The sequence below is a fragment of the Salvelinus fontinalis genome, chromosome 17 (genome assembly GCF_029448725.1).
Source record: "Salvelinus fontinalis isolate EN_2023a chromosome 17, ASM2944872v1, whole genome shotgun sequence".
NCBI classification, from domain to species: Eukaryota; Metazoa; Chordata; class Actinopteri; order Salmoniformes; family Salmonidae; genus Salvelinus; species Salvelinus fontinalis.
Window position 1 is genome coordinate 37719649 of NC_074681.1, and position 27787 is coordinate 37747435.

The following is a 27787-nucleotide window of genomic DNA, read 5'->3' on the forward strand; positions in this document are numbered from 1 at the left end:
TTCAAATGTACAGCAATAGGAATTTATTAGGCGTAAATGAACAGTGATTTATCATTGTACACATACAGAGAGTAAATATATAGCTCAATGCACGGATAGTTACTGAAGGTAAGACCCTGGATGAAGTATAAAATCTGCTTAAGAATCAAGACGTATAATTTGCCTCTTTCCCCTCGCATGGATTTATCATCGACTCAGTCTTCCAAACACCGTAGGACTAACAAAACACATGTTAAGTACAAATACAAAAGGGGGTTTGGTCTCTTAAATAAATTCATAGCGGGGGGGGGGGGGTTCTCAGTCATCTAAGAAGTCGTCATCCAGGTCAACGTCTGTGGTATCCAGGTTAACGTCTGTGGTATCCAGGTTAACGTCTGTGGTATCCAGGTTAACGTCTGTGGTATCCAGGTTAACGTCTGTGGTATCCAGGTTAACGTCTGTGGTATCCAGGTTAACGTCTGTGGTATCCAGGTTAATGTCTGTGGTATCGATGTCGTCCAGCTCCATGTTGTCCAGGTCATCTTCAAGTTCGTCCAGGGCCTGGGGGGAAATAACACAGCGTGAAATAACACATCTGGCCCATAACACAGCTAACGGTACTGAATATTGCAACGGGTTACATTCATACATCTCCCGGTCTTCTCGCCGGGTACAGTGCATTACTTGTCCAGAGCCTGCCGTACTGTCTTTCTAGGGAGACCGTTGCCTACATTGTTCTTCAGTGCCTCAGATGAACCGGGGCTCTCTTCCTCTTCAGGTGCAGCCACAGCAGGTGCAGCCTCAGGCTCTGGCTCCGAGGGGATCGCGGGGGCCGTCAACACGGACGCCAGCACTCCAGCAGCCAACGTGGTCTCCTCCTCCCTGCGGTCTTCACCCTGTTGACAGACACACAGGCATGAGCAGGACTCTGTTTCCAGTGTCTCAGCTGTCTCGGGCTTGCCCATCAATCCAACAAACACATGAGGCCATTTCTAGATGTGAAACTCTACTCTTCCAGGCCTATAATGGAAAAAACACCTAGTCTGTGTAGATCTAAATAAAAGGCCTTTGACCAAGTTGGCGATTACTTTAACTGTATAGTGAAGGTCTCAGAAGCAGTCTTACCGGTACCAGTGTGGCAAGTGAGAGGGGAACTCCTTTGGGCTCGTAGCCCGTGGCATCCTCTAGTATATTACGTTCTTCATTGGGCTGGAGAAAAGAGGCAAGATATGGATAATGTGAGTAAATAAATAGAAAGACCGCAATGGGAGCGATAGGAATTACTACGTATTCAAGTTGGACTCCTCCTGTGCAGCAAATACACATCCGTAGCTAGCTTTCAGTTTAGAGATTTGCAAGACAGATATTTCCATTTCATTAGTCCCACATCGAACCCCCACCACTCACTGTGACCAGAGGGTAGTCGGTGGCTGGCCGGGAGTTGCCCAGGCAGGTCTCCCGGAGGAACTGCTCGGCCACAAACGACTCCTTCAGACCGGGGAACAGGTTCTCATACTCGGTGGGGTCGGCCAGCGACTCGGCCGCCTTCTGGTTGACCTTGGCCAGGCTCTCCCTCCACAGCTTGACCACCCTGGACACCTGGCTGGGCAGGTAGGTGCGGGCCAGGAAGGCCGCCTCGGGCAGCCGGTTGGTCCGGATCAGCAGCTCCAGACAGTGGTCCAGTCTAGGGGGAAAACAGACAGGAGACTGAGACCAGTACCAGAGAGAGGTCCAAATCACTGCTACTGATCACGTGCTCCCACCAAAGATCAAACATACAGGAGTAGTGTCGTGTAGGATTCCCTATACCTTATTGTAACTTATTAAAATGCTACTGTATTTAGGAAATCTGGATATGTAACTGAGCTAGATATGACATCGTCGTGGACCCCCTCTACCCTCCCTTGTACTCACTTCCCCTGCAGGAAATAAGTCATGAAGGCCACGTTGTTCTTGCCGTCCCGCTCAGCGCCCTCGGCCAGCTTGCCCACCATGGCGGCGTTGCCCGAGGCCGTGGCGAGCAGCAGCAGGCCGCCGTAGTCCTGGGCATGGTGGAGGCACTCCTGGGCCAGGCTAAACTGGCACTTACTGATGGCCAGCTCTGCCAGCTGCTTCCACTTCTGCTCCGACTGCCACCAGAGAAAAAGGAAACGGTTCTAATGTTATATACATGTTACACAGTACTGTCAGTTAGACTAATATTGTATGGAGTTGGATCCAAGCTAAAACAATCACATAGTTCAGGGCTGCCCAGCTGAAGGACGGTTAATGCATTTAACGATATGATTGAGTACACAATCGATTCAGATCCAAATCAGATGTTGACTGAATAGATTTAAACCGAGCAGATTTCAGTATTGAATAACTCATTGGTGAACGACTGACATGTATGATGGCGCTATGCACGTATTACACGATCTGTTGGCAACTTCGGGCAAGTCTAAAGGAGGAGGGGTGTGTTTTTTCATAAATAACTGATGTGCTGCTTCCAGTGTGAAGGAAATCTCAAGATTTTGCTCACCTGATATAGCACTAGGGCTGTGATAGTCAGAAAACGTCAGCCGGTGATTGTCAAGCAAATAACTGCCGGTCTCACGGTAATTGACCCGTTAATTAACACATTTAACATCTCCTGGCTTCCTACAAGCCACTGATGCAGACCTTTGGAACATCTACATTTTAAAAAGTCAAAAAAATCCATGTAATTTAGCCTACACCATCACAATAAATCTGATATATTTTAGACAGGTCTAAAGAAACATGATAGGAAAAAAATGTAGTATAATTCAGAAGAACAGAATCGCATACTCAGATGTCCTGATGTTAGGTCCTAATCTGGTTATGCCATATGGCTGTGGGGTACACTAGTTCAATTAGGAGACAATATTTTCTTAGAATTCCGTGGCATCATTTTATAGTATGAAGACAACTGAGCAAAGCTGAATAAAATAGAAAAGCATATTTTCTCCAAACGATGGAGTGCACACATGCAGCTATTCTGTGTTGAGCGGTTAAATAAGTCCTCCTATATGCTTCATTTAGAGTTATTAATGTAACTTTTAGTTGTTCTACAAACGTCAGGCTATGTTCTGATTTTTAATACATTGTAAGGTTGCATGATGCAACTCTAATAATGATTAGAAAAAAAGTCACAATGCCTTAACTTTCCCAGGGAATCCCCTTTGTGTGGCCGTAATGCACTCTGAAAATATCCACGTCTTCTGCGGCCAGTGGCTGTTGTGCCCTTGGGCTAAATATAATAAATAACAACCCAAAAGCATGTAATGCTTTTATTATAAAAAAGGTGCATTTTTATGGTGAAAATGATCTTCCCCAAACTTGAAACTCACACACTGCTTATGTGTGCCAGTTAGGCTCTGCACCCCTTGTGAAGCGGATTAATGTGGTTCATTTTAAGAAGTTATTTGGCCACTTTAGTTGTGATACAAACCTTTTCAAAACATATAGGCCTATGGGCTAGGCTACATGAGGTGTGCGACTAAAAAATATATATATATTTTAATCATAAAGGCATTGTTTTTTATGCTGGGCATCATTCACGAGTGATAATGTATAATTCACAAGTGGTAGGATAATATTGTCACCCATCAGACTGTTCTTGATTTAATCTTGTCTTTACATATACTAAATAATGTGTGTGAAATTTGTTTGGATTTAGAATGGACCATTATCATGCACCTGTCTCAAAACGGGCAGGGGGAAAAATACATGGCATCTATGCACTTAATGCGAATGGAGGACGCTTTTCCCGTGGTTCATTTTTATGCCAGCCAGGTAAGCTATAATCCTGTTGTAAAGAGAAGCAATGTGCTTAATATTAGGAATGTTGAGAAATAAATACAGTAGGCCTAGCCTATAGAAAGCTGACCATTTTAAGAGGCCATCACTCCGTTTTATCACAATTGCATAACCTATAGAAATGTTGCGCAACATGAGCTCTCATGAAGTGTTTGATTAGATTTTCCATCACATTGGCATTGACGTCAGAGTGATTAGAGGGACAATAGAGTGCTGAGTACCAGGCAGTTAGCAAGTTTGGTAGGCTAATAATGACCACCAGCAGCATAAGAGCTTGGAGAAGCCTAATTACCGTGACTAAACGGTCACGTGGAATTTGACTGCCTTCGTGAATCGTGAACGCCGGTAATGCAGTCTCCTCAACAGCCCTATATAGATTACCTCATGGTAAACTGCAGACCTTTATCTACCAAGAGAGTTCTCATGCATAATCATCACAGCTGTCTACATCCCTCTACTAGTGTAGATGGAGACAGGTTATTGAGTGTGTGCCATTCAGAGGGTGAATGGGCCAAAGTGCCTTTGAGCGGGGTATGGTAGTAGGTGCCAGGCGCACCAGTTTGTGTCAAGAACTGCAACGCTGCTGGGGTTTTCACGCTTAACAGCTTCCCATGTGTATCAAGAATGTTCCACCACCCAAATGACATCCAGCCAAGTTGACACAACTGAAGCATTGGAGTCAACATGGGCCAGCATCCCTGTGGAATGCTTTCGACACCTTGTAGAGTCCATGCCCCGACAAATTGAGGCTGTTCTGGAGGACAAAAAGGGGGGGGGTGCAACTCAATATTAAGGTGTTCTTAAGATTTTGTACACGAAGTGTATACAAACCATATACACACACAACCACTCATTATTTGCTTCTGCTGCTACTCTGTTCTTTATTTTAATCTTATTATTATCTATACTGAGGACTAGTCACTTTTACCCTGCCTTCATGTACATATCTACCTCATCCCTCTGCACATTGACCTGGTGCTGGTACTCCCTGTATATAGCTCCACATTGACCTGGTGCTGGTACTCCCTGTATATATCTCCACATTGACCTGGTACTCCCTGTATATAGCTCCACATTGATCTGGTACTTCCTGTATATAGCTCCACATTGACCTGGTACTCCCTGTATATAGCTCCACATTGACCTGGTACTCCCTGTATATAGCTCCACATTGACCTGGTACTCCCTGTATATAGCTCCACATTGACCTGGTACTCCCTGTATATAGCTCCACATTGACCTGGTACTCCCTGTATATAGCTCCACATTGACCTGGTACTCCCTGTATATAGCTCCACATTGACCTGGTACTCCCTGTATATAGCTCCACATTGACCTGGTACTCCCTGTATATAGCTCCACATTGACCTGGTACTCCCTGTATATATCTCCACATTGACCTGGTACTCCCTGTATATAGCTCCACATTGATCTGGTACTGGTACTCCCTGTATATAGCTCCACATTGACCTGGTACTGGTACTCCCTATATATAGCTCCACATTGACCTGGTGCTGGTACTCCCTGTATATATCTCCACATTGACCTGGTACTCCCTGTATATAGCTCCACATTGATCTGGTACTGGTACTCCCTGTATATAGCTCCACATTGATCTGGTACTCCCTGTATATAGCTCCACATTGATCTGGTACTGGTACTCCCTGTATATAGCTCCACATTGATCTGGTACTGGCACTCCCTGTATATAGCTCCACATTGACCTGGTGCTGGTACTCCCTGTATATAGCTCCACATTGATCTGGTACTGGTACTCCCTGTATATAGCTCCACATTGATCTGGTACTGGTACTCCCTGTATATAGCTCCACATTGATCTGGTACTGGTACTCCCTGTATATAGCTCCACATTGATCTGGTACTGGTACTCCCTGTATGTAGCTCCATCTTGGTTATTTTATTCCTCGTGTTACTATTTTAGTTGTATTTTTTACTCTGCATCATTGGGAAGCAAAATACCAGCATTTCTACACCAGTTGTATTCGTTGCATGTGACAAATAAAATTGGATTTGATTTACAGTCTTTGAACTCTCTTGTAGTGTGTGTGAAGTGGTCTCTTTAGTCTAGTGTACTGTAGGTCTCACCTCTGCCTCCACAGCCAGCTGATAGGCGATCTTCAACTCCCCAAGCTGCAGGGCCAGCTCAAACCTGTGCTCCGAGTCTGACGACACGGCCAGAGCCTGCTGCTTGAAGCCCTGGACGACCAAAAACAACATCAGTAAACATAACATTTCACGCAAACAGTCAGTTCTCACAACATTAAAACAGCAGCCACACAAAACGCAGCTTTACTCGTGTTGAAGATGAAGAGCTCAGAATTAATTATATAATCGTCAAAAATAATATCCCGATATGTAACTGTATAAATGTTTCTCCCAATTACTAATCATTGACATTATATCCAAAAAGTCAGATTTCGTAACCCAATACATCCCATAATAAGCACCGAGCTCTTGACATAGCAGTGCAGGTTTATCGTAACAACTTGTGAAGATTTTACATTTTGTGGTAGTCGTCTTCAAAGTTGTTTCAGTGGATCCCAAAAAAGCTAAAATTAGCATAACAAGCTGAACCAAATGTAAAAGGCTTTGAGAATAAAAAGCCTGGTATACAGTCAGTGCTTCAGGGATACGCTTGATAATGTAAGAAACCTTCTAAAAAGACCAGGAATTTCAGATTAATATGAGAAACGTATACTAAAATATAGATTTTTAAAAATACATGTCATATCTCAAAATTGATATCCATCTTACCTCTATATTGTTTTATGTCCTGCAGATTTGAGAAGAAAGATGACGAGTTCAACGGGAAAGTGAGCCTTGCACAGAATCCAGTCTAGCTGACGCAATGTAATTTTCCTGATTTCATTACCCCCCCCCCCCCCCCCCCCCCTCTGGCCTCCATCAATTTAGTCACCCTAACTCTGGCCATCCTACACAGATAAAAACTCTACTTTTGAGACATGAGGTTTGGACCATTGGTTTTCTTAGAGGGTTATATACACAATTAACATTATTTTACTCTTTGGTCAAAAGATCCATTTTGAATTGGACACCCTATAACATTCCATAGTCTAGCTAGAATCTACTCACTCCTCCCAGATCCACCATAGAGTTAAAGTACCCCATTCTACACGCCTCACTTCATTAACAGGAAGTTCCTGGTTCTGACCTGTTTCTCCAGGAAATGGGCCACACGGGTCCTCTGTTCCTTGGGGATGGTGGGCAACACTTTGTCAGCCATGCCAAAGTCCCTGCGCATCACAGCTGTCTGGTACTCCAGCACAGACACCAGCAGGGAGTAGCTGACGATGTTCAGCTCTTTGTCGCCCAGGTACAGGCGGTCGTCCTTGGGGATGTAGCCCAGGAGGTACATGGTCCTACGGATGGAGTAGATCAATAATGTGTTATAGGAATTAAAAAGGAAACACACTGAGATAGAGTTTTAGGGATGGTTTCCCAGACACAGATAAAGCCTAGTTCTAAACTAAAAAGCATGCTCAATGGAGGAAGATATTTTCATAGGAAGATCTTTTTAGTATAGTACTAGGCTTAGTCTTTGTCCGGAAAACTACCTCAATGTATAATTTGTAAAGTTAGGCCCCCCCCCCCCATTTTAATTTGTTGAATAGTCTTGTTGTAGGGTGAATGCGATGTCAATGTAGCCTAAGCACATCGGCTGCTTTCAAACACAAAATGACGGACTCAAATGTTGTCCTATAGAGGACACTCTAGTGGGGATTTTGGGCTTTAAGACATAAAGATAATAAACATTAAGATAATATTGGCTGATTTAACAAACAGTTAGTCTAATCCTTCTCCAAAAAGCAATGTTTGAATATTCAGAGATTATTGTTTATGGTCTTACACCCCCAACGTTGGTGCTTACACCCCCCAAAAAATGGGGTCGGACCCAAAGCAACAGTAGTATTGAGCTTCACTTATTCCAGTCTCTTAATCCTGGGTAGTATTCACTAGGAACCAAATGAAAGCAAATGGGCCAAAACGGGTAGGACCTACCCGAATTTGGCCAATAAACGCTTGTTTTCGTTTTCCGTTGCAAAATATATTGCTACGCTGTGCACTAATAAATATACAACACTGGTACGCAGTACCTGTCCAGGTGAGCGATGGTGACAATCTCTCCCCCCACAAAGTAGTTGAGTCTGTTGACAGAGCTGGTGTAGATGAAGCAGTCTCCCACCCACAGACCTGTCTTCACCACTTCCTGGATCTCCCCCTGGACCTGGAGGATCAAGACACAAAATGGCAGACAGATTGGGGAGGGGGGGCAGATGATGAGTGTTCACTGGTGCCCTGTTGTCTAGGGCCATCTACTGGATGGCTATAGACATTGTGCTTTGTCTTCAGTAGAAACCATAAGCCTCGCTTGTAGAGTTGCAGAGTTTACCTGCTAGGTCAGTACAGGTACAAGGTAATGTAAAGTATTAGCCTGTCACACACACCTCAAAGGCGTCTTCGATGCCGTCCTCCGTCACTCCCTCATTGTTCTCTTGGGAGGCGGCTACTTTCTCGGACAGGTAGCGCAGGATGAAGAAGGACTCCTCTGTGGCTATACACACCAACTCCCCTGAGTCTGACCAGAAGATCTACAAACCCGAGAGAGAGAAAGAGAGAGGGAGATGAAGTGTTCTCATGCTTCACTTACAGTCCTGATTTCATGACGATAATGCAAATTGTGTCATATGACCATTTCTACCAATACGGTACTGGGTGGAAAAACAAACATTGACCAAAACAAACATTTGTACATGCTAGGACACTCTCACACCCATCTATATTCTGATCAAGATGCCCTTTTCTCTACAGCAGTACTTACATGTTTGGGCTGGATCTCAATGCGGCGGACCAGCTCTGTGTTCTCCCAGTCATAGAAGGCCAGACCATTCACTGACCTGACGCCCAGCAAGAAGCCTCCATAGATACCTGCACGCACACACAGTTAGTCCCTCAGTTAAGCTATCTGGACATGTCCAATAACATTTTTGTTTTGTTGCAAAACATTTTCTGTTGCCTGCCAGGTTCCATCAAAACTGCCATCATTTTTTTATGCAGTATATATTTTTTTCACACTACAAACTACCTGCAGTTGATCTCTTCCACTTACCTTCAGCCCCAAAGTCTGGCTTGAAAGACTTCTTCTCTTTGAAGTTCTTGAAGATTTTGACCACACTGTTGCTTTCTCTGATGGCATACCTGCGACAAGGCAGACCACGCACATTAACAACTGACAGACAGTAACCATCCATAGCAAAGAATGTGTGTGTGTGTGTGTGTGTGTGTGTGTTGGACTCACTCTGAGGAGTCGTGTGCCCAGACAAACTCCTGGGCTGAGCCGAAGCTCTTGTTCCTCAGTGCCATGGCAGTGTAGATGATGTACTCTCCGTCTCCACACACCACAACAAACCTGACAACACAAACACATTTGGATTAAAGAGAGGCTCCATAAAATATCCAGATTTTCAACAGATGAAGTGTTTGGATAAATTTGAATATCATATTTCTCCAAACATTTCAAAACAACTTACTTGCCTTTAAAATGTGTAGCACACAAACACTAACATGTAGTTGTTGTGCAAGGCGTTTAATTGGGTTCACTGAATAGCTGACGTCGGACTTACCTTCCGTTGGGGTTGTGCTGAATGGTCTGGGGGTAGATCTCACAGCTGCCCATGTCTTTGACGGCCAGCGGCAGCCTCTCTCCGTCCTTGATCTCGGTGTCGCCCATGGCCTTCAGGTTGGCCTGCTGCACCTCTGAGTGCTTGGCCCAGATGATCTTCCCATTGGTGTCCATGGACATGGCTGGCTCCTCACGCCCCAGCTACGCACGCAGAAGAGGTGGAGGAGAGGATGGACTGAGTAAAGTACCGTGGCTTTCAGAGATGTCACCAAATAGTTGTTTCAACATAGAAGGGTACTTTGAAAAAGAGCATGTGCGCAATGTGTACAAACTGAAATTCTATCAAACTCTGTATTGTGAAATATCTGTGGGTTCTTCAGTTTTGAATCTTATGCACAAATACACAAAAGTATGTGGATGCCCCTTCAATTTAGTGGATTCGGCTATGTCAGCCACAACTGTTGCTGACAGGTGTATAAAATCAAGCACACCGCCATGCAATCTCCATAGACAAACATTGGCAGTAGAATGGCCCGTACTGTGGAGCTCAGTGAACTTTCAATGTGGCACCGTCATAGGATGCCAACAAGTCAGTTTTTCACATTTCTGCCCTGCTAGAGCTGCCCCGATCAACTGGAAGTGCTATTATTGTGAATTGGAAATGTCTAGGAGCAACAATGACTCAGCCGCGAAGTGGTAGGCCACACAAGCTCACAGAACAGAACCACCGAGTGCAGAAGCGTGTAGTGCGTACAAATTGTCTGTCCTCGGTTGCAACACTCAATACCTACTTCCAAACTGCCTCTGGAAAAAACGTCAGCACAAGACCCATTTGTCGGGAGCTTCATGAAATGGGTTTCCATTGTCAAGCAGCCTAAGACCATCATGCGGAATGCCAAGCGTCGGCTGGAGTGGTGTAATGCTTGCAGCCATTGGACTCAGTGGAAACTATGAATCACGCTTCACCATCTGGCAGTCCGAAGGACGAAGCTGGGAATGACGGATGCCAAGAGAACACTACATGCCGGAATGCATAGTGCAAACTGTAAAGTTTGGTGGAGGAGGGATAATGGTCTGGGGATGATTTTCATGGTTCGAGCTAGGCCCCTTAGTTCCAGTGAAGGGAAATCTTAACTTCACAGCATACAATGACATTCTAGACGATCCTGTGCTTCCAACTTTGTGGCAACAGTTTGGGGAAGGCCCTTTCCCGATTCAGTATGACAATGTCACAATGCACAAAGCGAGTTCCATACTGAAATGGTTTGTTGAGATCGGTATGGAAGAACTTGACTGGTCAGCACAGAGCCCTGATCTCAACCCCATCGAACACCTTTGGGATGAATTGGAACGCCGACTGCTAGTGGAGGCTGTTATAGCAGCAAAGGGGGGGCAACTCCATATTAATGCCCATGATTTTGGAATGAGATGTTCGACTAGCAGGTCCACATACTTTTGGTCATGTAGTGCATATGGCCATATTCCACACCTTGATGATGATGCTGCCTTCATCGTAACCCAGGGCCACGTTGTTGGAGCCTCGCAGGCCACACACACACCACACGCGCTCCATGCCGTAATTCAGCGTGCTCTCCAGACGGTACGTACTCGAGTGCCAGATGCGCACAGTGCCTATGGAACCAGAGAAACGATTGGTTTCTTTCAGAACTGTGATTGTGTGCTTACTTTTTTTTATATGTAAAAACACGCGCACATTGTGTAGAGTTAATACATAGCCGTGCGTCTGCTCACCACGAACAGAAAAAGTATCTACAAAGGATCAGAATCTAATAAGAGTGTATAAGGTATTTACTCACCGTCCTCTGAGCCTGTGATGATGATGGGCAGCTCTGGGTGAAAGCTGACACACGACACATTCTGGGCGTGTCCCTCCAGGGTCTGCACACACGTCTTGTTCTGAAGAGACACAGGACAGGAGTGTGAGACATTTGCCTGGACCGATACAGTATCATCAAAGACCAGAAAACCCATCTGCTGAACAGGTTACCGGCTTTCTCAGGCTAAAAATGTTTGGTTCATTCCTCAGCTGTCTTACCTGGTAGTCCCAGATCTTGACCAGGCGGTCATCAGCTCCTGATATAAGGTAGGGCTTGTCCCCACCACTGTAGTAGTCAATGCAGTTGACACCTTTCTCATGACCCTCAAGGGTGAAGTTAGGAGCAGAGGAGCCTAGCTGCCAAACCTGGGATAGAGCAGAGGATGAGTTAGTCAAATACATACACTCACACTACTCACAAACATCTACACCAGGTTGTTGTGAGCACATGCATGACTTGTGTGGTAAAGTCAACACACACACACACACAGTGTCTGGTGTTACCTTGATGGTTCTGTCCAGAGAAGCACTGGCAAATTGGTTGTTGTCTTTAGGGTTGATGACAATCTGCATGACGTAGTGGGTGTGGCCCTCGAACACCTGGCTGCAAGACCACTTCTTCTCCCAGTCCCACAGCTTAATCAGCATGTCGTCTGGACACACACACACACAGGATGGAACAATTAGTTAATATAATACTCGTGTGATAGATAATCAGTTTAGGTATTTGACCCATGTATAAAATGATGCAAGTCATAAAAGATAAGTTACTGATTGTGTACCACTGCTTGTGAGGATGTAGGGCTGGGTGGGATGCACGGCAATACAACGGATGTAGTCAGAGTGGGCCTCAAACATGTGAACCCTCTCCAGGGTGTTGTAGTTGAACACACGGATCTGCATGTCATCCTACAGAGAGAAGGGAGGAAAGACATATGACCCTGCAAATACAGTAAGCGTGTAGTCTCCATGGAAGATAAACCATCAAAAGTTCTCATTAGCTAGATGCTTGTCCTGAATTTAAAGCATCACTCACGGCTCCTGTTATGACCCAGTTCTTCCTGGCTACAAACTTTGATGCTCTCACTGGAAGGTCACACACTTCAAAGGTCTTCACCAAGGTCTGAAAAGGATATATTGACAAATTGTACATTCTCATGCATTGCATACAAGTATAGCTTAGAGCTGTTTATCTCCATTGTGCAAATATTCAACATCAAACTGTTTGTGTGTGTACCTGTGTTTCATGGTTCCAGACGCAGACACTACCATTGTACAGGCTGGCCAGCATCCACGGCTCGGTCGGGTGGAGATCCACACTCTTCACCCGGTCTGACCGGGCTGTCAGCTTCCGCTTGATGTCCAGCCTGAGAGGCTTTGAAACAGATGTCAAGTCAATCCAAAAAAACAGACAGGGCAGTGCACAACGTACTCATCTGATTGCAGAGAGCTAGCTAGCTTGCCAGCTAACGTTTGCTAAAAGTGATAACGTTAAAACACGACCAATTCATAATCCTTCATGACCACGTCCAAAAAACCGTCAACACTGATAGCACAATATCTATCAAGGTACCGTACCATCTAAATAAAACGATTTTACACTTAAAACGTAGAAAGAACTAGTTAGCTAACTACTCACGCTTAATAGAGATGTGACATGGAGCTAGTTAGCTAAGACGAGCATCCTTGCCACGGATAGACGTAGCTAGCACAACTAACGTTAGCTAGTTAGCATTATCCTTGCTAAATGATCTAGCTAGCTGACTAGTGCTTAGTTTTTATCATCCCAATAAATAATACTGAATCGGACTAGTTAGGTCGGTAAATGGTGAGATACATAATGTTAGCTAGCTACAGAGGACTAGCTTGTTTTCTAGTTACCTAACATGGCTGGCCTGTCACAATCGACACCGGCTTTACTGAAATAAACTGGTTACAAGCAATTCAGACTACAAATCTTTCAACAACGAATGTACACTTGTCTCACCATGTTTAATCAGTGGGTTGTCTCTTTTTATTTGAATTAATTATGAATAGTCCCAGTCGGTGTTGCTTTTTCTGTGGACGGACTATCGAGTGACGTGGAACTTCCTGAAACGGCGTGCGATGGGAAACGATGACGTGCCATTTTGGAGATTAAATTTGGGTCGTGGCACTTTTCTCCCATTTTTCCATGGTGTCCTGAGCTGCACTGCTGTCTGTAGTTTAGTTATAACTTTGTTAAAATTATTATTTCAAACATTGCATATACTGTGCATATTAAGAACTGCAGTTTACAAGCATGTTCAGACAGTGTTATTTTCAGGGCAAAATGAATCACTATGATGGCCCAAATTGTTAATTCATCTCTGTAAAATTGGTGTAGTCCAGGGCCTACTACCTACTGGTTTATGTTCCTATATGGTTTGGGAGGCGTCTCTGTGTATCATCACCTAATGGCCATAGGCGATTGTCATTGCTGACGTAGTCGTTTCTCAAAGTTATTTTATGCCAGCTGGGACCAGCAAGCTATGGTCCCTCTTGTGTCAGGGACCAGCAAGTTATGGCTTTTCCTCCGTGGGGGACACTCACATTAAAATAGCACTGTAAAACTGACTCAATTAGTGTAAATTAACTATCTCAGCGACAGGAAAGCCACATCCCACGGACTGGTGCCGGTCAACGAACCAGAGGTTGAGAAACACTGGACTATACAACTGAGTGTCTAAATAATGATCAGCTGGAGGGAAATTGAGCAGTAATGTGGGTTCCCATGGTCAACGTTGAGAAGTTATAGGCTAACATATAACTATTTCATTTGTATGAAAAGACTAACAACGTATTAGTTATGGAAGATTTGCCCAACAAAAATAAAATACAGTACCAATAGGCTTAGAAGAGTGAACAATATATAATGCTTTATTCCGATTTGCTTGTGAGTTTGAAACCGTATGACAAGTTTAAATGGTAACAGCAGGAGTTTACTATATTGACACAAGGTATGAAAAAGTGGATGAATCCAGCAACTGATATCCAGATATTGTCTTTCTATTCTTTTCTCTTAAACACCTGCCTGCAGACTTTGTCCTCACACGTCAGTTCCTGTGAATTCAGAGAGAACAAATCTGAAGTCAGATCTCAGTCTGAGGTCAGATATCAAGTTTGGGATTAGGAGCTTGGGGTTCCACATTCCTCGCCTTATCTCATTCCCTTTGAAGAAACAGGTTAGTCCTGGTCAGATCAGTGCAAATTAAGGAAAGGACCATTGATATGCTACCAGAGATGATAGAGAAAGTGAGACATTTCATAGGCTCCTTTTTTCTGGTTGGTGTATGGAGAATGAACTAAGTAGACCTGTTATCGCATTGGTGCATATGGAGGAGCCACCCATTAAGTAGACTGGAACTGTAAACAAACAAACAAAAAAATAAAGTTTCTTGTTAAAAGGCCTTTTGGGTCATTTTTATAATCCGCCGTCTTTGATGCTGCCTAGGAATGGCATTCTCCTGTCTGTAAAACAAGTTTCACATTTATATTCTGCAGGTGGTGAAATCTCTATGCTGTTCATCAGCTCATGAGGAATGTGCAACGTTTAAAGAAGATTGAGATACAGTAGAAGTATAGAACTGTCTGATGTGCAGCACTAACATGTTCTCTGTCTTGCAAAGTAAGGAATCATTCATATTTCTACCTGCAATGTTAAGGATGGAGATACTATACTGCTATTTCTTTATTACGACACTATAACTTATCATCAACATGATCAATTAAGTAAATAATGTTAACCCACCAGGTGAAGTTTGTCTCCTTCGATCCAGTGCTTCCACCCACGGTTGTCCTTTTCCCCCTTCTGGCTACCCACTAGTTTTTCCCCATCCCACACCACGAGAGCCTGTTAAGATACAGTCAAAATTGATATGAATTGTCAATGTCTGGCTATAAAGGAAACCATATTTGTGATACAAAAGTGAAAATCCTATTATCCAAGATCTAAGGACAGAAAAAAAGAAGCAATGTCACGTTCCTGACCTGTTTTCTGTTGTTTGGTTGTGTTTATTGGTCAGGGCGTGAGTTTTGGGTGGGCAGTCTATGTTTTCTGTTTCTATGTTGGTTTTGGGTTGCCTGGTATGGCTCTCAATTAGAGGCAGGTGTTTGACGTTTCCTCTAATTGAGAGTCATATTAAGGTAGGTTGTTCTCACTGTTTGTTTGTGGGTGATTGTCTCCTGTGTCAGTGTCTGTATGTTACGCCACACGGGACTGTTCCGGTTTTTGTTAGTTCGTTTGTTTTATGTAGTCTGTTTTCCTGGTTCATGCGTTCTTCACGTTGTATGTAAGTTCGTGTCCAGGTCTGTCTACATTTGTTTATTTGTTTTGTAATTATTCAAGTGTTCGTCGTGTTCTTCAGTTTTGTTTATTATATCATTATGTATTCACAACCCGCTGCAGTTTGGTCGAATCACTACTCCTCCTCTTCGTATGAAGAGGAGGAGGAAGCCCGTTACAGAATCACCCACCAAACCCGGATCAAGCAGCGGGTTAACGGACAGCGCACAAAGCAGGATTTCTGGTCTTGGGAGGAGATCATGGAAGGAAAGGGACCATGGGCTAAAGTTGAAGTTAATCGCCGCCCATGGGAACAGCTGGAGGCAGCTCGGAGAGCGGAGGAAACCGGAGAGAGGAACCTGCGTTATGAGGGGACGCGTCTAGCACGGAAGCCCGAAAAGCCCATGAGTACTACCCAAAAATTTCTTGGGGAGGGGGGGGGGGGCTAAGAGGTAGTGGGCCGAGGGCAGGTAGGAGACCTGCGCCCACTTCCCAGGCTAACCGTGGAGAGCGGGAGTACGGGCAGACACCGTGTTACGCAGTAGAGCGCACGGTGTCTCCTGTACGTGTTCATAGCCCGGTGCGGGTTATTCCACCTCCCCGCACTGGTAGGGCTAGGGTGAGCATTGAGCCAAGCGCCATGAAGCCGGCTCAACATATCTGGCCTCCAGTACGTCTCCTCGGGCCGGTGTACATGGCACCAGCCTTACGCATGGTGTCCCCGGTTCGCCAACACAGCCCAGTGCGGGTTATTCCACCTCCCCGCACAGGGCTACGGGGAGCATGCAACCAGGTAAGGTTGGGCAGGCTCAGTGCTCAAGGGAGCCAGTACGCCTACACGGTCCGGTATATCCGGCGCCACCTTCCCGCCCCAGCTCAGTACCACCAGTGCCTACACCACGCACCAGGCTTCCAGTGCGTCTCCAGAGCCCTGTTCCTCCTCCACGCACTCTCCCTATGGCGCGTGTCTCCAGCCCAGTGCCTCCAGTTCCGGCACCACGCACTAAGCCACCTGTGCGTCTCCAGAGCCCTGTACGCACTGTTCCTTCTCCCCGCACTCGCCCTGAGGTGCGTGCCCTCAGCCCGGTACCTCCAGTTCCGGTACCACGCACCAGGCCTATAGTGCGCTTCGAGAGGTCAGTGTGCCCAACGCCTTCTGCACTGCCTGTCTGCCCAGCTCCGTCTGAGCCATCCGTCTGCCCAGCGCCTTCTGAGCCATCCGTCTGCCCAGCGCCTTCTGAGCCATCCGTCTGCCCAGCGCCTTCTGAGCCATCCGTCTGCCCAGCGCCTTCTGAGCCATCCGTCTGCCCAGCGCCTTCTGAGCCATCCGTCTTCCCAGCGCCTTCTGAGCCATCCGTCTGCCCAGCGCCTTCTAAGCCGTCCGTCTGCCCAGCGCCTTCTGAGCCGCCCGTCTGTCCCGAGCCATTAGAGCCGTCAGCCAGTCAGGAGCTGCCAGAGCCGCCAGCCAGTCAGGAGCTGCCAGAGCCGCCAGCCAGTCAGGAGCTGCCAGAGCCGCCAGCCAGTCAGGAGCTGCCAGAGCCGCCAGCCAGTCAGGAGCTGCCAGAGCCGCCAGCCAGTCAGGAGCTACCAGAGCCGCCAGCCAGTCAGGAGCTGCCAGAGCTGCCAGCCAGGAGCTGCCAGAGCCGCCAGCCAGTCAGGAGCTGCCAGAGCCGCCTTACGGTCACGAGCCGCCCTACGGTCACGAGCTGCCCTCCGGTCACGAGCTGCCCTCCGGTCACGAGCTGCCCTCCTGTCACGAGCTGCCCTCCAGTCACGAGCTGCCCTCCAGTCACGAGCTGCCCTCCAGTCACGAGCTGCCCTCCAGTCACGAGCTGCCCTCCAGTCATGAGCTGCCAGTAGTACAGAGTTGTCCCTCTGTCCGGAGCTACCTCTCTGTCCTGAGCTGTCTCCTCTATGTAGGGGGGGCCTTAGTGAAGGTTCCTGGACCATGGTCGGGGGCGAGGGTCGCCACTCAAAGGACGCTAAGGAGGGGGACAAAGACAGTGGTGGAGTGGTGTCCTCGTCCACCGCCGGAGCCGCCACCGCGGACAGATGCCCACCCAGACCCTCCCCTTGAGTTTTAGGGGTGCGCCCGGAGTTCGCACCTTGAGGGGGGGGGGGGTTCTGTCACGTTCCTGACCTGTTTTCTGTTGTTTGGTTGTGTTTATTGGTCAGGGCGTGAGTTTTGGGTGGGCAGTCTATGTTTTCTGTTTCTATGTTGGTTTTGGGTTGCCTAGTATGGCTCTCAATTAGAGGCAGGTGTTTGACGTTTCCTCTAATTGAGAGTCATATTAAGGTAGGTTGTTCTCACTGTTTGTTTGTGGGTGATTGTCTCCTGTGTCTGTATGTTACGCCACACGGGACTGTTACGGTTTTTGTTAGTTAGTTCGTTTTATGTAGTCTGTTTTCCTGGTTCATGCGTTCTTCACGTTGTATGTACGTTCGTGTCCAGGTCTGTCTACATTCGTTTATTTGTTTTGTAATTATTCAAGTGTTCGTCGTGTTCTTCAGTCTTGTTTATTATATCATTATGTATTCACAACCCGCTGCAGTTTGGTCGAATCACTACTCCTCCTCTTCGTATGAAGAGGAGGAAGAAGCCCGTTACAAGCAAACAGTAAAGTAGAAAAAGATCAAACAGAGGAGGAAGATGAAGATGAGATGAACCAATCTGTCCAAATAGTTTCAAGCTACATCCTTCCCTTCTTCCTTATTTGAAGTAATCGTTCATGTGACTGGACTTTTTATTGTAATAAATCATTGCTTACACCTAGCTAATCATGTGATCAGCAGTGATTACATGTACATCCCAAAAAGAGAGCAAGAAGGATGCGTTGTAAAAGTATTCGAACACAGCCCACGTGTCCAACCTTGACCACCCTGTTGTCCAGTCCTTTGGTGTGCTCCACAAACTCCACCCCCACAGTGAACCTCAGCTCATAGTTCCTGAAGGTGCTCAGCGTCTTGACTTCAAACTTGTCTCCATCCTGGATGATCACTTTGGTCTGGGCCAGCTGCACTGCGATTTTGCGTGTGGCAAAGTCAATGTCTGTAGTATCAAAAAAATGTAAAATTTGGAAAAGCATGAAAAAAGTTGTAAGGATCAAATCACACGTAACATTTGAGTAATAAAGACGTAACTGAAAATAATAACACATGTTTATAACATCAAAGCTGTCTAAAAGGACAATAGCAATACTTGAGTTGAACCTGTTAGCTCTATGTAAAATACATAATCAAAGCAGAATACCGGTATGCAATGTTGCACCACTATACATGTTACATATTGCACCTCAGAATACGGTGGTCCCTACGTGAATCACTCAGTTAACACTGCTGAAAGTACTATCTAAATATAATGTACAATAGACCTGCATATTGGCATATTATACAGTTACAATATATTGGCAGTGTTAGTGCGCCCTGCACAGGCACTTGTACATCCCCTTTTCTTGTCATCCTTCTCTACAGATGGATGGAAAAATATGATATATTCCATTGTGGTAATCCATAGAGATAATGAAGAAAGATCTTACTCAGTGCTTTCATGTAATCCTCAAAGTGCTCATGTAGCAGTGTGATGTTGTTCCCCTAGATTACGCACCAAATTGCACACAAGGACCAATTCAAATAGGCCAGGTCAAGAGGGGATGTTAATAATCTGATAATAATAATAATAATTCAGTGTATTTTTTTATTTAATTACAGCTGCATAGCTAATGTTTTTATTTGGTGTACAAACACTTTTTCATACCAATATTGTACATACAAGTGATTGTAAAAGTTTTGTATATTTTGGTTTGGCCCATCGCGGGTTATCTGTATCCCCATACCACTTTATCATTCTCTTTTGCCTGACCCTCGGCTAGCAAGGTATGTTGTCCTTGGCTCCGAAACTGTTTAATATAAAACCGTCATAAGGTTATACAATGTACTGTTTTGCAACCATACGTTTGTTATAGTGTGGACAGTGTAGGAATTTATGTTAACAAGTTTCACAGAGCTCACTGACTGGGGTATCTGTTGTAACTTCTAAGTACTTGTGACAGTGGTTGAGTGAGTGTACATGTGCTCGCGCAGGTGCCGGATAGCTGTGACTGCACCAAGGGTAACGTGTGTGTTGTCTCTTCGTGTGCAGGTATGTCTTTTATTTTGTCAGAATTATGTTCTGTATAGTTTTACTTGTATATGCTGTTGTGCAGCGAGTGTGTGCACGCAGCACCTGTTAATTCCTTTTGGCGCTCTTTTGCCTGACCCTCGGCTAGCAAGGTGCCGGATAGCTGTGACTGCACCAAGGGTAACGTGTGTGTTGTCTCTTCGTGTGCAGGGCAAATAAAAAGATTTCAACGAGCAGACCATCAGTTGTGGCAGCGTCTTCATTAAGAATTACACAACGCAGAACGAACCACGCTACAAACTGGTGCCGCGACCTGCCGACTGGTTAGCTCAAGCTGACCACCGGAGCTGTGCATGTGGAGGAGATGCGCGACCCGCGCATGCGCACTTGTTGATGGTTTGCTATAAGTGAATGTATACTGTAAATAGTGAAGGTGAATGTAGCATATTCACTAGATAATTGTATTGGCGTTTATTTGCATGTTTTGAGGGAATTTGTTTATTGCATTTTTTTTTGTATTTGTATGCAGTAAATTACATTGTAGTTTAGTTCTCTATTGAGCCATGGAAGACTCTCAAGTCCATAAGATGAGTTATGCTGGGGATTTTGGTGTGGTTAGTGTGGGTAGAGGGAGGGGTGTCCATGCATTTACACCATTGGTACAGTCAGCTCCTGGGAGTAGAGTGGCTGCTAGTCCTGAGTTTACAAGCACTGGGAGGGGTAGGCTGTTTACTCCATCTGACCAGGGTATCCCACCTCTGTCTCTTGATGTACCATTGTCCCCAGTCCTCAGTAATAATGGGACACCGAGTCAGCTTAGTGACCTTATTAAGCAGATTGGTTCAGAGATAGGAGAATCTATCAGAGCGAGTTTACTGCAGCCTGGGGCTTCAAGTCTTTCTCCTGCCCATTCCCCTGACCAATCCCAGCAGTTTCCCCTGCCTCAACAATGTGGGTCAACTTTAATTGATGCGTCCAAGCTGAATCTGGTTGTGAAGTCAGAGGTTAGTGCTCCACCTTTCTTCAGGGGTGATGGCTCAGATAAGTACTCTGTCCTGGAGTGGGAGGAGCTAATGGGAGTCTACCTAGAGAAGAGGGGTTACACTGGGTCTGAGAATGTTGGGGAGGTGATGTCTAGGCTCATGGGGAGGGCACGGGATGTGACCAAAGTCTGGATGCGTAACAACCCTGTTGTCACAGATGTTAAGGCAGTGTTCAGTGTTCTCAAGCAACACTTTGGGGATACTGTCTACTCAGGTATGCCATTAGCTGACTTCTATGCAATGAGACCATATGCTAATGAGGGTCCACTAGATTTCTGGATTAGGCTTAACAAAGCTGCAGAAGCAGCTGAACAGTACCTTGTAAGTGAGGGTAGAACCTTGACCAATCAGTGCTCAGAGTTGGCAGTCATGTTTGTACGTAACTGTCCTGATAAAGAGTTGGCCCAAGTGTTCAAATGCAAACCCCTTCGTGACTGGACAGCCAGTGAGGTACAGGATCGTTTGGATGAACTGTTAAGGGAGCGTAAAGCATGTAGAATACAACTTTCACAGCAGGTGGCTGCTGTCTTCGACTCCCCCCAGGAGGAAGTGGATCCTGAGAGCAGACCTAATGTGTTATCTTTTTCTCGATGTGGCCGTGAACCAGAACAGGCCCAATCTGTATCTGAGGGTGGGACATTAGAGAAAGTTTTGAGTATGCTAGAGAAGGCTCTTGTCAGCAATACTCAGTCTGTGAACAGAGGGCCCCGTAAACAGTTCCCCAAACGTGAGCGTGAGTGCGCTGTCTGTGGAAGCACTAATCACTGGACCAAAGCTCACTGTCAGATGCACCAGCTGTGTTTCAAGTGCTTCTCTCCTGGCCACATGAGCCTTGACTGTAGTGAGACTGGGAAGCGAAAGAGCCCTGTATGTGGGCAGACTGGCAGGTCTCAGGAAAACTAGAAAGTCTCCATTCTGAGGAGGGCAATGTGAGGCAGTCTAATTTTTCCTCCACTGATGATGATATCCAATCTGTTTATTCTTATTTTTGTGAGTCAGTACCCAAGAACAACACAGTAATTTTTCAGAACACAATGAGAATTTCTCAGAATGACAGTTTGTTTTACACCACCGTGCTAGTACAGGATAAAGTTGAGCTGAAGGGGATGTTAGATAGTGGGTCCATGGCTACTACTCTGCGCGCAGATATTGTGCCTCGGTTGAGGGAGGCAGGAGTGGTAGAGGGGAACTTTCTAGCTCCTTCAGACATCATACTGGTGGGTTGTGGTGGGACGCAAACTAGCCCAGTGGGCATGTGTGACTTGAAACTACAGCTTTATGGCTTCAGTTATGTAGTCCCAGTGCTGATTGTAGATGGGCAGGTTGATGAACTCATTGTTGGCACTAACGTGTTGAAGTCTCTGATTAGACAGTTCAAATCAAATGACAGCTACTGGCAGGTGGTGGGTACGCCAGGTCCCTCTGGACAGTGTGAGGACAGCCAGTTCCTGCGTCTCCTATCAAATCTGGAGAGATGGAGAGGAGACTCCATCCCAGATAAAGTGGGCACCATTAAGTTGAAGAGGGCAGTAACGCTCCAACCCATGAGTGAGCATCTTGTGTGGGGCCGCTTACCCCCAAAGACAAAACTCTCTGTGGGCAGTACTGTTGTTGTCGAACCCAGCACGTCTCGTTGTGTGAATCGACACATACTAGTAGGGAGAGTAGTTACGCCTCTGTGGGGGGATGGATGGCTCCCTGTGAAGATTGTGAATCCAACAACTTCGCCAGTTACCCTGAGACGAAATGCTAAAGTGGCAGATGTGTACCCTTGTATTGCATTGGAGGATTTTGATGATGTCAAGCAGAAAGCTGCTTACCAGAACGTGGCAAAAGCACAATGTGACAGCTCACATGGCAGTCTTACAGCCAAGAGTTCAGTTGATGGCAGTGTAGTTAATGGAAACAGTACACTGAGCAATCTTGGACTTCAAGGCCTGTCGGTTGAGGAGTGTCCAGTCTCACAGTTCTGGAAAGACAAACTTGTCGGTTTAATTGAGAAGTATGACACGGTGTTCTCTAGACATAGCCTGGATTGTGGAGAGGCAAAAGAGTTCTGCCATCGCATACGGCTGACTGATGACCGCCCATTTCGATTACCTTATCGTAGGCTTTCTCCAGCTGATTACCAAAAACTCAGGGAAACACTGGATGATATGGAGGAAAAGGAAATCGTCAGAAAATCCAGCAGCGAGTATGCCTCACCATTGGTGCTGGTATGGAAAAAGAATGGGGACTTGCGTCTATGTACTGACTTTAGGTGGTTAAACGCCCGCACAGTGAAGGATGCTCATCCCCTGCCTCATCAGGCTGATGTACTGGCGGCGCTGGGAGGTAATGCCTTCTTCAGCACAATGGACTTGACATCAGGGTACTACAATGTGCCACTGCATGAAGAGGATAAGAAATACACTGCCTTTTCCTCTCCTTTAGGTCTGCACGAGTACAATCGTTTGCCTCAGGGCCTTTGCAACAGCCCGGCTACGTTTATGAGAATGATGCTGACCATCTTTGGGGACCAAAACTTTCTAAGTCTCCTTTGCTATTTGGATGATCTGATGGTTTTTGCTAAGACGGAGGAAGAGAGTCTGCAGAGACTTGAGATGGTTTTCCAGCGGTTGCAGGAGCACAATCTTAAACTGTCTCCGTCTAAGTGCAAGTTTTTGAGGAGGTCTGTTAAGTTTTTGGGCCACATCATTTCTCAGGAGGGCGTAGCCACTGATCCTGCTAAGATTCAAACCATTTTGAATGTGACTGAGAGTGAGATGATGGAAGCTGATGGTGTCACTCCGTCTCCTAGCAAAATCCGTTCTTTCCTTGGTATGGTAGTATACTATCAACACTACATTGAGAATTGTTCCATGGTTGCTAGGCCATTGTTTCAGCTGACTACAGGTCAGAAGAAGCCTAGGAGAGGCAAGGGCAGAAAGAGGCCTGGTCCCTCTCGCAGGCTCACTGCTGCAGACTGGACTGCCGAGTGTCAACTCGCTTTTGAAGCTTTGAAAGCAGCACTAGTTGACCAGGCACTGCTGGCTCATCCAGATTTTTCTCAGCCATTTTTGCTTTCTGTTGATGCATCTACTAGTGGTTTGGGAGCGGTACTATCCCAAGTGCAAGATGGGAAGGCCATAGCCAGGCCAATAGCTTTTGCTAGTAAATCTCTTAATCATGCACAATCCAAGTATCCTGCTCACCGGCTGGAATTTCTAGCCATGAAATGGGCCATTCATGATAAGTTCAGCCATTGGCTGCGAGGGCATAAGTTTACGGTGTGGACCGACAACAATCCACTCAAATATATTCTTACAAAGCCGAGACTTGATGCATGTGAGCAGAGATGGGTTGCAAAGCTGGCACCTTTTGATTTTGATATCCAGTACATACCAGGGCCCAAGAATGTCGTTGCTGATGCTTTGAGCAGAGAGCCATTTGTCCGCCCCAAAGTTCTGCACCGACTGACAAGAATTCCATATGATGTCCTGCTGGAGGAAGCCAGAGGTCTTCGACTGGATGATGTACAAGACATGTTCCGTCTCTCCTGTGAGCAGCCCGAGGCTGGCTGTGGAACGTCTATGGCTCCTGGGAGTGAGTTGAGTAGAGCTGGAGACGATGTCAGTGGGTTGGTTTCCTGTGAAGAGGTGTCTGCTGTCCTCCAAGCCCATCGCCGATGGGATGATGGTGCCACAGTGAGGTCCGTTTCACATGTGCAGCACCTTGAGAAGTTGATGTCCATGGGTCAGAGCCCTTTACCTGTCCTTACACACAAGGAGCTGTATGATAACCAGTCACTGGATCCTATCATCAGCAGAGTAATGTTCTTTGTAGATAGAGGCCGGCGCCCATCTAGGAGAGAGCGAGTCTTTGAAGCTAAAGAAACAGTTTATACTCTAAGACAGGGGGGAAACTCACCACGCGTTTAGGGATTCTGTATCGTGTCTCAAAACACCCAGTGAGTAAGAAGAAAATATTCCAGTATGTCGTACCTGTGTCTTTGAGAGGCCTTGTGTTGAAGGGAGTTCATGATGATGCTGGTCATCAGGGTCAGCAGCGCACATTGTGGCTCACGAGACAGCGGTTTTACTGGGAATCTATGGAGAAGGATGTCAAGGAATATGTGGCCCACTGTAAGAGATGTGTGTTGAGTAAAGCACCTGAGCCTGAAGCAAGAGCCCCACTTGTCTCCATTGTGACAACGGCACCTTTAGAACTTGTGTGTATTGATTTCTGGACTGCCGAAGATTCAAACAACAAGTCTATTGATGTGTTAGTAGTGACTGATCACTTTACTAAGCTGGCCTGTGCGTATCCATGTCCAAACCAGTCTGCTAAGACTGTTGCTCGTGTTCTCTGGAATAATTTCTTCTGCATTTATGGGTTCGCTGATTGCATCCATTCTGACAGGGGTGCAAACTTCGAGAGTTTACTTATTGCAGAATTACTTCAGTTATCTGGTGTTGAAAAGTCCCACACCACACCTTATCATCCCATGGGTAACGGTCAAGCAGAACGTCTGAATCGCACACTGGGTGGGATGATTAGAGCTCTGCCAGCTAGGTCTAAGGCTAAATGGCCTCAGATGTTGAACACATTGACATTCTCCTATAACTGCACTGTTCATGAGACTACTGGGTTTCCACCCTTCTTCTTGATGTTCGGACGCACCCCTAGGTTGCCGGTAGATGTTATGTTTGAAAGTGTGCTGTTGGATGGGGACACAGTAGATGTGGATAAGTATGTCCAGTCTCTGGGTGAGGATCTGAGAGAGGCCATGACATTGGCCCAGCAGCATGCCAGTAAGCAACAAAAGAGACAAGCCGAGGTCTACAACAGACGGTCTAAGGGTCACTCGGTGCAGAAGGGAGATAGAGTTCTACTTGCTAACAAGGGGGAGAGGGGCAAGAAGAAACTGGCTGATCGCTGGGAGAGTGTGGTGTACATAGTGGTTGCAAAGAACAGCTCACTGAACACATATCGTATCCAACACCCTACCACTGGACGCATCAAAACTGTGCATAGGAACCTGATTATGCCAGTCAACTTTCTGCCTTTACCTTCGTGGGAGGAACCTGAGGGTCACGGATCTCTATCGAGTGGTGACGTGATCTCTGAGATGTCTGCAATGTCCAGCCAAATGGATGGGAGTGACGCCAGGACTGTCCACTGGGTAGCAGGCCTTCCTGAGTCTTCTGGGAGGATACTCCAAGAGGATGGTGAAGTCCCGGCTGATGGAAGTGAGGTGGAACAACCGTATGAAGTCCCCTTAAGTGAGGTGTGCTCAGCAGAAGTGGACCAGAGAGATATCCCCGAAGCCTACAAGAGTTCTGATTGCGAAACTCCATTCAGTGTGGATGATGTTACCTTGGTTGAAGATGCTTCGTCAGTGTGGTCTGTGACAATCTACCAGGATTCTGATCAGTCGTCTGACACTACTAGTGTTGAGTCGGTAACTGAAAGTGTGCTGGCTCCGGAGATGCGGATCTGTAGTACTCCCCATCCTGAGGTTAGACCTCTTAGCAGGGTTAGTGCTGTCTGTGACATTCCTGCTAGGTTTGTGGGTGAGGGTGTTCGGACTAGACTGGGTAGACTTATTAAGCCAGTGGATAGGTTAATCCAAACTATGTCTACACAGGAAATGAAACAGTTCTTGGTTTCTCAGTGACGGTAGGATATTGCCTACCTTTTCTTTTGTAGGAATGTAGGAAATCTAAGCATGTCTTAGAATGATTTGTGGGTTTGTCTAATATATTTGACAATTCATGTAACTTTGTGTGTAGTCCATCGGCATAAAATGTATATGGCATTTTTCGTATACGGTTGAATAAGGGATTAGCTACCCCTTATTTTTCCTAATCCTTCGCGGGATAGCTTTTCAGCTGATCGACCATTTGTGGGTCTAGAATTAAGGGACTACACTGGGTTACTCTGTCGCCCTGTGGGTGTGAATTTTTTTTTTTTCTTTCTTTGCTTTGTTACCTTTGAGGTAATGTGTTTTGTTTTGGGTCTATAATCTAGTGTAAAACAGTGGGGGTGAATGTAGCAGTGTGATGTTGTTCCCCTAGATTACGCACCAAATTGCACACAAGGACCAATTCAAATAGGCCAGGTCAAGAGGGGATGTTAATAATCTGATAATAATAATAATAATTCAGTGTATTTTTTTATTTAATTACAGCTGCATAGCTAATGTTTTTATTTGGTGTACAAACACTTTTTCATACCAATATTGTACATACAAGTGATTGTAAAAGTTTTGTATATTTTGGTTTGGCCCATCGCGGGTTATCTGTATCCCCATACCACTTTATCATTCTCTTTTGCCTGACCCTCGGCTAGCAAGGTATGTTGTCCTTGGCTCCGAAACTGTTTAATATAAAACCGTCATAAGGTTATACAATGTACTGTTTTGCAACCATACGTTTGTTATAGTGTGGACAGTGTAGGAATTTATGTTAACAAGTTTCACAGAGCTCACTGACTGGGGTATCTGTTGTAACTTCTAAGTACTTGTGACAGTGGTTGAGTGAGTGTACATGTGCTCGCGCAGGTGCCGGATAGCTGTGACTGCACCAAGGGTAACGTGTGTGTTGTCTCTTCGTGTGCAGGTATGTCTTTTATTTTGTCAGAATTATGTTCTGTATAGTTTTACTTGTATATGCTGTTGTGCAGCGAGTGTGTGCACGCAGCACCTGTTAATTCCTTTTGGCGCTCTTTTGCCTGACCCTCGGCTAGCAAGGTGCCGGATAGCTGTGACTGCACCAAGGGTAACGTGTGTGTTGTCTCTTCGTGTGCAGGGCAAATAAAAAGATTTCAACGAGCAGACCATCAGTTGTGGCAGCGTCTTCATTAAGAATTACACAACGCAGAACGAACCACGCTACACTCACTGCTCTCCAACTCCCATTTGCCATTGAAGTCTGCAGGCATGTTGGTTCTGTGGGCTGGTGAACTTTGGGCTGAATCCGAATGGGAAGGTACACGGTGTCCCAGTCTCTTTATATAACAGCCAAGGCTGAGGGCAGAGTACTAT

General features: G+C 45.9%; 1 protein-coding gene across 4 annotated transcripts; it reads right to left on the minus strand.

Annotated features, from left to right (window-relative positions):
• On the minus strand, positions 1-27787 carry LOC129814294 (coatomer subunit beta'-like). Of its 4 annotated transcripts, none has more exons than XM_055867324.1 (24): positions 27640-27787; positions 19137-19164; positions 18471-18649; positions 15067-15168; positions 12535-12672; positions 12334-12420; positions 12080-12206; positions 11802-11950; positions 11517-11663; positions 11278-11377; positions 10950-11092; positions 9462-9661; positions 9137-9247; positions 8948-9036; positions 8660-8766; positions 8286-8429; positions 7935-8065; positions 6992-7199; positions 5905-6015; positions 1894-2108; positions 1387-1663; positions 1105-1188; positions 711-875; positions 1-540 (listed from the first exon to the last, which is right to left on the minus strand). In XM_055867324.1, exons 1-24 carry the CDS (start codon positions 27682-27684, stop codon positions 298-300), a joined length of 3330 nt encoding a protein of 1109 aa, XP_055723299.1. In that variant the 5' UTR covers positions 27685-27787; the 3' UTR covers positions 1-297. The 4 variants fall into 4 exon arrangements, with proteins under 4 accessions (XP_055723299.1, XP_055723301.1, XP_055723300.1 ...); XM_055867325.1 differs by having other exon boundaries at positions 449-540; positions 629-875; XM_055867326.1 differs by lacking the exons at positions 15067-15168; positions 18471-18649; positions 19137-19164; positions 27640-27787 and adding an exon at positions 13285-13482.